This window comes from Vespa mandarinia, chromosome 4, assembly GCF_050613455.1.
Source record: "Vespa mandarinia isolate Hongniang chromosome 4, ASM5061345v1, whole genome shotgun sequence".
NCBI lineage: Eukaryota > Metazoa > Arthropoda > Insecta > Hymenoptera > Vespidae > Vespa > Vespa mandarinia.
In genome coordinates, this window is record NC_140813.1 from 2,418,585 (window position 1) to 2,429,883 (window position 11,299).

Here is an 11,299-nt window from a genome sequence, read left to right on the forward strand (position 1 = left end):
AGATAGTTTTTTATCGACACTCGAGGAACAAACAAAAGAAAGAAAAGAAGAAAGAGAAAAGAATCTTTTCTACGAGGGGTTTTTTTTTTGTTTTTTTTTTTTTTTTACCTTGGCACGATTAGATTCACCGGTAAGAAAATCGATGATGCCCTTCATTGTCCAACTGGACGGTGTCTCGCCAGGATGGACTCTGGCCGTTATTACAACTCCACGTTTTTTTCTTACATCCTCGTCGTATGTATGCGGCGCTGTAATCGTTAAATAATAAACACCATTCCCAGCCAATGTACGGCACAACAATCGTAACTTCGTAAATCTTGTTTTTATCGGATCGCTGACAATTTTTGTCAGATATTCCTAAAAATGAAAATCATTTTTATTACAAAATCGAAAGAAGAAAGTATCGTCGTGATCAATCAGATTATTTTCTTTTTCCAAGCCATTTCAATCTATGATTTTGTATTATTAGTTGAAAAAGTTTTTATTTTTTTTTTTATTTTTTTTTTTTTTTTTTTTTTTTTTTTTTTTTTTTTTTTTTTTTTTTTTGTCAAATTACACAAAAAAGGAAAGTAATATTTTTTCTTGCTTTTGTTTTGGTCGTCGGATAACATGATCGTCGGCTCGAATCATAGATTGATTTTAATAAATTTAAAATTAATTGTTGAAATTTGTTTACCTGCAAATCCGTATACGTGTATGGGTAACAGTGTGCCAAATAAACTGTGTCATGATCGTGTGGGAAGGATATGTTAAACGTTAATGTATGCTTCTCCTTTTCCTCGTCTCTGTAAAATATTTTATTCGAGATCTTTTTTTTTTCTCTCTCTCTCTCTTTCGATAAAATATTTTTTTTTCAGGATCTTTTTCGTCTCTCTCCCTCTCTCTCTCTCTCTCTCTATATATATATATATATCTCTCTATCTCTCTATCTCTCTATCTCTCTATCTCTCTCTCTCTTTTTTTTTTTTATTTTTATTTTTTTCTTTAACGACAAAGTGCCTCCCCCTTCACCTCCCCGTTAACTTACGATTCGCCATTCTTGTAATAACTAATATTTTCCCCACATCTTCTCCAACCTATAGATTTAGTTCGTGCATCTTCGGTCGAGTACAAAAGTGGCCTAAGTCCTTCATTATATAGACTCTCCTCCTTACACATATTTACGATCGATAATCTATCGACAAATCAACATTTAATATATATATATATATATACACTTTTTTTAATAAGTCTTTAAGAAGACAAGAAAAAAGAAATAAAGAAAGAAAGAAAGAAAGAAAGAAAAATTCATAAAACTAAAAAAGAAAGAAATAAATTCAGAGCCAATTCTTTCCTTCGTTAGAAGTAATAGAAAAAAAATTGTATATATACGTATATATATATATATTTTTTTTTTTTTTTTTAGTTGTTTCTAACAAAAGAGAAATATTCAATATACGATTCACAGTTTATAATTAAAAAATATTTATATATATATATATATATATATATTTATTTACCTATAAGTGATTCTACTTCTGGTATTAGATATTTGAAAATAATACCATTGGGTGTGTCTTTGAGTGTATAAATCCCTTCTCAAATGCAATTGATAATACGTATCGGTAATTTTAACGACCTTTCCAAGATTTCCAGATTCGAATCGTGACTCGAATCTTAGATCGCTATTGGTATCGGCAATGAAGAACATATCGGTAATGTTTTTTTCGTCCTTCGTAGAATTTAACGTGTATTCGTTCGTATCCTTGAAAGTTTTGTTGGAAGACGATAGAATTGGATTTCCACCAACGCATGATCTATTAAACTGATCGTTATGAATATTTTTTTTTTCTTTTTTTTTTTCTTTTTTTTTCTTTTTTTTTAATTTTATATTAAATCGATCGAATAAATACGACAATATTAATGGCAATGATCTATGTAATATTACTCACGTAATTTGTAACACTAGTTGGGCAGTAACGAAATATAACGGTACCTAACTCATCGTCAATTGGTTTTGGCGTGGGTTCCTTACCGTTAGATAAATAAAATGGTTCTGGATTAATCGGATTATAATCTATATGACGAATCCTCTCTTGGATTACCTGAAACGATATTTAAATGTTATCGTATTAGCGAATCTTTATTATTTTTTTGTTTGTTCTTTTTTCTCGTTTTTCTGTCTCTCTTTTTTTTTTTTTTTTTTTTTTTTTTTCTTCATATTCACTTGACACTCCGTTGGCCAACGTGCCATTTCTTGAATGATATTGTCCGCGATACATTGCGAGCTCAATGTTCTAAGTGTTTCCTTCGTGTTTCGTTGTTTCCCCGATTCCAAGGATCTTGAAAATAAATTCGTTTCGATGCCGTCGTTTAAAATTCTACAACGTTCCAATATTTGTGATTCCTGCGGTGTTTGCAAACTCGTCAATGCCGTACCTATATTAAATTATTATTATTATTGTTTCGTGGAGAGATAAGATTTATTGAAGGATTAAAGATAGATAAATAAATAAATAAAAAAAGAAGAAAAAAGAAAAAAGAAAAATAAGTAAAATTAAAAGGATCGTATATCTTTCAAAATCGTCTATACGATTGATTTTCTGAGATTAATGAAATATAAATAAATATTAATGTCGAAGTTTAACAGATCCTCGATTAAACGAATTTTCAAATGTTTTCCGTGATATGGAGTAAAAGAAATTTCGATACAAATGAAAATAAAAATAATGATAAAAATGCAAAAGAAAAATGTTAGAAATCGATAGAAGTTCAAGTTTAAAGGTAGTTGAATGTTTTGTAGAAATAAAATCGTCCCTGGGAAGTTTTGTCCCTGGATAGTTAAAAAAGTTTTTCCTCCAAGTGTCACAGAAAATATTCTATTAGCATCAAATCATTCAGTTTAGGGTACAATGTACTAACGTTCACGACCTTAACCATGTATTATAGTTATATATGTATAGTATAACATACACATATATACACTATACATGACTCATTCAGCACACACAACACTTTAAGCACGTGAAATAAGATATTTGAAAAGTGATCGATACTTCAAAATCATGAACCAATGAAAATTGTGAACTGTTTTTGAATTTCGAGATAATTGAATTTATATTAATATATTTTTATATTTTTATATTTATATTTATATTTATATTTATTTAACCCACCAGAGATTGATCGAATTGGGAACAACATAGCTTGAAGTTCACGTACTTTACTGGACGATAATAGATCTGTCATTTTTTGTTATCTCTCGTCATCATTATATTCATCATTCTTCTCTCCATTAATTTCCGTTCCATCGTCCTCAATGATCTCACGATCATTCTGATATTTCATCGAACTTGACATTTTTTTTTTAAAGACAAGATGATCATTTCATTACTTTGGAAGACGAATTCCCTTTTAATTTTCTTTAAATGATTATAATTTCCAAGGACGACACTTGTTGGCGCCGCGCTGAAAAAAATTACGAAAGGAAAAAGATTTATTTCAAATGTTATTAATAAATTCTTATTCAATTAATTAATTTCTTCTCTATTTTTTCTTTTCTTTTTTAACATTTGATAATTTCTCATAATATTAATGATTGTTCGTTATGAGTGATATTAAATAAAAGAACAAAACGAAAGTTGTGAGTAAATTTTTTTGTTAAATTAACTCAACTCTTCTGTCATTTGATCATTAATTTCTCGTAAAAATATTTAAAAACATTTGATTAATAATTTTTTAAATGATACCGTCTGAAGGAGGGGACAACTAGCTTTGATTAAATAAAAAAAAAAAAAAAAAAAAAACAAAAACAAAAAAAAAAAAAAGCTCTTTTAACGTTCGATAAATTCTCGTAATATTTACAATGTTATTAACAATTTCAAGGTGGCAGGGAGGGGGTGGGGGAGAAAGTGGAAAAAATAAATAATAATTAATCGAATTTTCTCAAATTAACTTGCCACTTGATATAATTCAATGGTCAAGCAATTCGTATTGGTAGAATTTAAAGAAAAAAAAAAAAAAAAAAAAAAAAAGAAAAAAAAAAGAGAAAATACAAATAATTACTTGCCATTTGATAACAATCTCTCTTGCGGATATAGTCGATGTTAGAAGTTGTTAGAATGTTATCATTCTTCGGTAGAATAAGCTTGGCCGACTGAGAAGAAAGCCACGAGCCGATGAGGAGAGATTTGTAGAGTATAGTTAGGTATTGCCTGACAACGGTCGTCGTGTATTGGGGGCGGAGTCACTGGCATTCTGATTATTTGCCGTACTTTCGTATATCTATTCTAAGCTTGTTCTAAGTTAATTCCAAATTCTTTTCATAGTATCTTTTTTTTTTCAATATTCGATAAAAAAACTGATAACGAAAATTTCAAATTTTATCGACCATTTCTATTCGATCATGATCGTTATATATCTATATAGACCACGATCTTCCATCATTTCATTATATCCGATATATTATTTCATTATTACAATAATATGTACGATTAGTATTGATGAAAAAAAAAAAAAAAAGAAAAAAAAAAAAAAAAGCATAAGAAAAAGAAGAAGAAAAAGAAAAAGAAAAAAAGAAGATAATACAAATAATTCATTTGTCAAAATTAATCAAGTTCACTGCATGTGCACCCCTATAGTTTAGTCATATAGTACTGATTGATGATGAGCTATAAGATATGTCTAAAACTTTTCATACTATTATTCCGATTAGTTAGTATTAGTGTATATATGTTTCTGGAGATTCTTGTAAGTGTTAGTGTGTAATGTGCACATAAAGGTATCTGCCTATTTGTCCGTCTACCTCGCGGTGCCGGGTTCTGAAAGTTATTGATCAATCAGAGACCGCCAAACATGCTAACAGAGTGTACAGGGATTCATTCCATCGAACAATTTTCTTTACCTTGCTATATCGATCATATATTCTGATTGACAAGCTGCAATTGTTATATACCTATATGTATATATATATATATATACATATACATGTGAAATATTGTCAGGTACTTTACATCAATTGCCTCCTATTGGAGAATTCGTAAAATTATATTTTTTGTCAATCATAATAAAATTAATACAGAGACAAACGTGAATTACAATGTTGTTAATATTTCGTTTTGTTTTTTCTTTTCCCTTGTTTTTTGTTTTTTTTTTTCCCTTTTATATTTTTATAATCCATAGATTACGAAAGTTAAGTGAAATAAAAAAGGGTCACAATATGGGTCGGAAAGTCACTGTAGCTGCTTGCACGTTGAATCAATGGGCCATGGATTTCGATGGTAATTTTAAAAGGATACTTCAAAGTATAGAGGAAGCCAAAGCAGCCGGTGCAACTTATAGAAGTGGTCCAGAATTAGAGATCTGGTATGTATGAAGAAAATTTAACGTTGATCATCGTTTTATCATCGGTCTCTTTATTTTTTTTTTTTTTTGTTTTTTTTTTTTTTGGCCATTTTATATTCGACAAAAGACACGACAAAAATCCAGTTTATATTTATCTCTTGTTGTTCAGTGGTTACAGTTGCGAGGATCACTTCTACGAATCTGATACATTGTTACATTGTTGGGAAGTTTTAGGAATGCTCATGAAGTCTAGTATTTGCGAAGATATTTTGGTTGACGTTGGGATGCCAGTGATGCATAAAAATGTAACTTACAATTGCAGAGTTACCTTTCTAAATTGGTGTGTATTATTGATCAGACCAAAAATGTTGTTATGCGAGGATGGAAATTATCGGGAATCAAGATGGTTTTCTCCTTGGACAAAGGTATATATTTTTTGTTAACAAATATATATATATAATATATTTTCTTGATTAACCCTAGTTGTGCCTGTGATATTGTAGAATACCTCAGATCAATTTTGAGCTGAATTAAAACAATTTGTGGATTGCACGATTCATGAATTCTGTTTTCATAATGACTAAATTGAAAATGCATCTTTAAACCTATTGATTATTATCTCCGAGGTCTCAAAGAATATAACAGTATTTTTTTTCTTTTTTTTTTTTTTTTTTTCTTGGACTCAAAATTATTTTACGCAATTGTTCAAAGTGCCTTAAAGGGTGTAGCGTCAATTCGAAGTGCGCAACTTGAAATTATTTTCAGGTGTGCACCCAGCTAAGGTTAAAAAAGAAAAAAAAAAAAAAAACAAAAAAAAAAAAACAAAAAAGAAAGAGAAAAAAAACGTTAATGATATTTGTATTAAAATTTAGGAACGTACCGTAGAGGATTACTTTTTACCAAGAATGATATCACAATTGACCGGACAAAATGTCGTACCTTTCGGTGACGCTGTTATTTCAACGAGAGACACTTGTATTGGTTTTGAAATTTGCGAGGAACTTTGGAATCCACGTAGCTCTCACATACCAATGTCGATGGACGGCGTCGAGATAATAGCTAACGGTGATAATTTCAATGATCAACAATAACATTCAACAATCAATAATTTGTTTATATTCTTGTTAAAATTGATCGAAGTAAAATCTCATATGTATATATATATATATATATATATATATATATATATATATATTTTTTTTTTTTTTGTTTTTTTATTAATTATAGGAAGTGGTTCTTATTTCGAACTACGTAAGGCCTATGTAACCGTGGATCTCGTTAAATCTGCAACATTTAAATGCGGTGGTTGTTACATATTCAGTAATTTACGTGGATGCGACGGCGGAAGGATTTATTTCAACGGTGGCTCCGGTATATTTCTCAATGGATATATTTTAAATCGTGGAAAACAATTTGCATTGGAGGACGTCGAAGTTACCATCGCGACGTTCGATCTGGAAGACATAAGGTTTAGCATAATGCAATGCAATAATTAATTTTATTATTATTATTATTTTTTTCTTTTCTTTTTTTTTTTTTTTTATTTCTGCGAGAAAAAAAAAGAAAACAAATACGAATCGATAAGCTTTAATCCGTTTATTATTTCGTAGAAGTTATAGAAATAATATAAGATCGAGATCTCATTCGGCAGCACGCTCGGATTCATATCCACGTGTTAAAATAGATTTTGTTCTTTCTTCGGAGAATCTAATTACAAATCCTTCTGACAAATTAATAAATATGGAACAAAAGAATTCATTTGGTAACATGAATGGAAAATTAAATGCAACGTATCATTCGCCAGAGGAAGAAATTTCATTGGCGCCTGCTTGCTGGTTATGGGATTATTTGAGGTAATTATAAGTTAAAAAATTAATTTTTACATATAGATAAGTTAAAAACAAAACAAAACAAAAATACATATATATATATATTTTTTTTTTTCTTTTGCATGTATTTCCAAAGACGTTCCTGTCAAGGTGGATTTTTCTTACCTTTAAGCGGAGGCGTTGATTCTTCTTCGTCGGCTTGCTTGGTCTACAGTATGTGTAATTTAATAGTTGAATCTGTTAGCAAAGGAGGTGAGCGTTTATTTTTAAAATTTAACAAATATATATATATATATTTAATAAAAAATATTTAATAAAAAATATTTAATAAAATATAAATATAATATTTTTAACATTAATTAATTATTAAAAAATATAAATATAATAATGAATGTTTGAAATAAATTTTTGGACTTAAATAAAATTTCAATTATCAGATGCTCAGGTACTATCAGATATTAGAAAAATTGTTGGTGATTGCGAATACGTACCGACCGATCCTAAACAACTTTGTAATACACTTTTGGTTACGTGTTATATGGGAACGGAAAATTCGTCTGCCGAAACTAAAGCAAGGGCAGCCGAATTGGCGAAACAAATTGGTTCTTATCATCATAATATTATTATAGATACAGCTGTATCAGCAATTTTAGGTATATTTCAACAGATAACGAAGATAGTGCCGAGATTTAAGGTACACGGTGGTTCCCCGAGAGAAAATCAAGCCTTGCAAAATATTCAAGTGGGTTTTATAGTCCTCGTATCCATTAGAAATAATCAACTCTTCTCGTATTTATTATTATTATCATCATTATTATTATTATTATTATTATTATTATTATTATTATTGTTATTGTTATTATTTATTTATATTTATTCTTTTTATTTTTCTTAGGCACGTCTACGTATGATAATAGCATATTTATTCGCACAATTGATGCTTTGGATCCGTGGACGTCCAGGTGGTCTTTTAGTACTTGGAAGTACGAATGTCGACGAGGCATTACGTGGATATTTAACGAAATATGATTGTAGCAGCGCGGACATTAATCCGATAGGTGGAATATCTAAGAACGATCTCAAACGATTTCTCATATACTTCAGGTAATTCCAATTGAGAAAATATTTTAAATATATCGTTATAAAAAGATATACGTATTTGTATGTTATCGTTTGATTTTTGTTCGATCATATATGACCCATTGATTTTAAATGTCAGGCAAGTTCACATTTATGGAGAAAAAAAAAAGAAAGTTGTAATTCTTATTACAAGTTAACATAAAGTTTACGTTATCAATCAATTCACAATAAATATCTTTTAATATCAATGTATAAAGTTATTATCAGTAAATTATTTCAACGATCAATGATATATTTTTTGCGAGCTGATTTTAAAAATAAGGATAAAGTCCATATTGGCGTATAACAAAACCATGATTTTTTTTTTTTCTCACGTAACATGGATATAATCATTATTGCATATTAAATTTACATGAAGTAAGAGCAAGAAAAAGAAAAGAAAAGAAAAGAAAAAGAAAAAAAAAAGAAACAAACAAATTATAAAACAAGTCCATTATTGCTTAACAAAATATTTTTTAAATCCATTCAAATGCGAATTATTAAATGTCTAGCAATAATGTAAAATGTACTTGTACCCTACCTCTACCTTCTCCTCCCTTCTCCTTTCTCCCCTCCCTCTTTGCTTCCCCCATTTTCAAAATCAATGGCTCCATATATTTCCATTTTAGAAAGAAGCACGGATTGTCAGCCTTAGATGATATATTAAAAGCACCACCTACGGCCGAACTCGAACCATTACAAGAAGGACAATTAACTCAATTGGACGAGGTAGATATGGGGATGACTTACAACGAGTTAGAAACTTTTGGACGTCTTAGAAAACAACATTGTGCCGGTCCTTACAGTATGTTTTGTCGGCTCGTTAATATTTGGGATAATTATACACCGAAGGAGGTATTAATTTAAAATCGTATATCGTGCAATTGATTTTTTATATTTTAACCCTAGAGTTGTGTATATCTCAAAGTAATTTCAAATTGTGCTACGCTTGTGCTCATTAATAGATGGGGGTGGAGGGTGGGGGACTGGGGAACATTGAACAGCCGTCATTTTTTATACGGTATGAATAATTTTGACTTTAAAACAAATAACTGTATATTCTTCGAATCCTCGAAAGTGATAATCAATAGTTTTGAAAAATGCATTTCGAATTTTATCATTATAAAATAAAAAAAAAAAAAAAAAATTCATAAATCGTGCAATGCGCGGCAAATTGTTTAAATTGAGTTCAAAATTAATCTACGAGATATTTTACACACCCGTAAAGGCACAACTTAGGGTTAAAATAATCGAAAGTGCAAATTTTATCATCGATACGTTTTAACGTTAAAGGTTGCCGACAAAGTAAAACATTTCTATCGTTGTTACGCGATACATCGTCACAAGATGACCATTCTAACACCATCCTGTCATACGGAAACTTATAGTCCCGATGACAATCGTTTCGATCATCGTCCATTCCTTTACAATCATACTTGGAAATGGCAATTCAATGCGATCGACGAACAGGTGAGCCACGTATCGAAATATTGTCAAAAACGAACGTCGTCGAACGATATAATAAAATTGAATCGAAAGAATATTAAAAAAAGTATTGTTTGTTTCGATGTTAATTCACGCTTGCGTTATAGCACTTGGTGCGTCGTTTTAAGAAAATTTATTGTTCCCATTTTGTGATACCTATGATAATTGTTATAACAATTAAAAATGATCTTATCGTTTTTTGGTTCTTTCTTTCTTTCTTTTTTTTCTGTCTTTTTTTTTTTTTATTTTTTTGTTTGTTAAGCATCCGATGAAACAATTGATTACAGGTAAAACGAATGAACACAAAGGATGAGGAACCGTCCAGATCGAAGAAAGACTCGCCAAAAGTGCCAGCTAAGCCGAGACACGTGCCGTTCAACTCTGTAATCAGCAGTGAGTAAGATCAAAAAAAAAAAAAAAAAAAAAAAAATGACAGATAAACAAATCGTCAGACGACAGCCTGCGTTATTAAAATGCAAACCCGATGATCTGATGATCTTTTTTTAAACGGCCTCAAAAAAAAAAAGGGTGTTGATGAAAAATAAAAAAAAAATAGAAGTGTATAGAATAAAACAAAAACAAAATAATAATAATAATAATAATAATAATAATAATAATAATAATATGCATCGAAAAAGAAGCGCAGCAGAAAAGTTTGGCGACTTACCAAACTTAAGTTTGGTGCCAATGAAAAGAGAAAAAAGAATAAATATAAAAAAAAATAAGTAAATAAATAAATAAATAAATAAATAAATAAATAAATAAATAAATAAATCGAGGATACGGATCATCAGTGCACGATCATTCTCTGTTCCAGATAAGACACATCCCGGGGTAATAGTTTAGTAGCCGTAGCACTGTCTCTTTCTCTCTCTGTCTGTCTCTCTCTTCCTATCTCATTCTCTCTCTCTCTCTCTCTCTCTCTCTCTCTCTCTCTCTCTCTCTCTCTCTCTCTCTCTCTCTCCCTCTCTCTCTCTCTCTCTTTCTCTTATCATTTTAACATTGCAGCGCCAACGAGCGCAGAAAAAGACATTGGACTTGTTCATGTGTGCGTCTGCTGTTCTTGATGATTTCATAAGAAAGATATTTGCAAGAAAGATGTCTCGTATTTTTTTTGTTTTTTTTTCTTTTTTTTTTTTTTTTTTTTTTTACACCGATGCCCTCGAAAAAAAAGGAACAAAAAGAGAGACATTGCAAAGACGACGTTTTAGCGCATAGAAAAACAAAAAAACAAACAAAAAAACAAACAAACGTAGAAAAATAATCATAAAAAATAAATAAAGGATATGTGTTTAATGTAACTATCAGTTTCCGTTCTTCTCATCTTTCGACATTAATTTTACAAGAACTAAACATTTTTTCTTTTCATTCTTTTCTTTTCTCTTTTTTCATTTTTTTTTCTTTTTTTTTTTTTCCCCATACATTCTTTAAAAAGAATAAAGAAGAGATCGATGTGAGATAGAGACATTCGTAGATAATGAAATATTAGATATACTTCGGTTGGTACGCAATAAAATTGAAGCCGATTATTATGAAAATGATGT

At 29.8% G+C, this 11,299-nt stretch overlaps 2 protein-coding genes across 3 annotated transcripts in view; one reads left to right on the plus strand and one right to left on the minus strand.

Moving 5' to 3' along the window:
* Positions 1-3,309, minus strand: part of LOC118450086 (uncharacterized) — a 7,083-nt gene extending 3,774 nt beyond the window's left edge. Inside the window, exons 1-7 of the mRNA XM_035885523.2 lie at positions 3,156-3,309; positions 2,207-2,418; positions 1,932-2,084; positions 1,500-1,804; positions 1,028-1,174; positions 677-785; positions 109-357 (exon numbers count right to left, since the gene is read on the minus strand). Coding sequence (XP_035741416.1) covers positions 109-357; positions 677-785; positions 1,028-1,174; positions 1,500-1,804; positions 1,932-2,084; positions 2,207-2,418; positions 3,156-3,228 — 1,248 coding nt within the window. The 5' untranslated portion in view covers positions 3,229-3,309. The remainder of the gene's footprint in view (positions 1-108; positions 358-676; positions 786-1,027; positions 1,175-1,499; positions 1,805-1,931; positions 2,085-2,206; positions 2,419-3,155) is intronic.
* Positions 1-11,299, plus strand: part of Nadsyn (NAD synthetase) — a 15,799-nt gene extending 4,500 nt beyond the window's left edge. Inside the window, exons 2-13 of one of the 2 annotated variants that reach the window (XM_085656676.1) lie at positions 5,161-5,343; positions 5,492-5,747; positions 6,195-6,387; positions 6,550-6,790; positions 6,933-7,175; positions 7,288-7,403; positions 7,589-7,893; positions 8,047-8,255; positions 8,900-9,125; positions 9,564-9,740; positions 10,043-10,152; positions 10,573-11,299. In XM_085656676.1, the coding sequence (XP_085512802.1) occupies positions 5,198-5,343; positions 5,492-5,747; positions 6,195-6,387; positions 6,550-6,790; positions 6,933-7,175; positions 7,288-7,403; positions 7,589-7,893; positions 8,047-8,255; positions 8,900-9,125; positions 9,564-9,740; positions 10,043-10,152; positions 10,573-10,576 (2,226 nt within the window). In that variant the 5' untranslated portion in view covers positions 5,161-5,197 and the 3' untranslated portion in view covers positions 10,577-11,299. The remainder of the gene's footprint in view (positions 1-5,160; positions 5,344-5,491; positions 5,748-6,194; positions 6,388-6,549; positions 6,791-6,932; positions 7,176-7,287; positions 7,404-7,588; positions 7,894-8,046; positions 8,256-8,899; positions 9,126-9,563; positions 9,741-10,042; positions 10,153-10,572) is intronic. The other variant, XM_035885531.2, reaches the window with a different exon arrangement.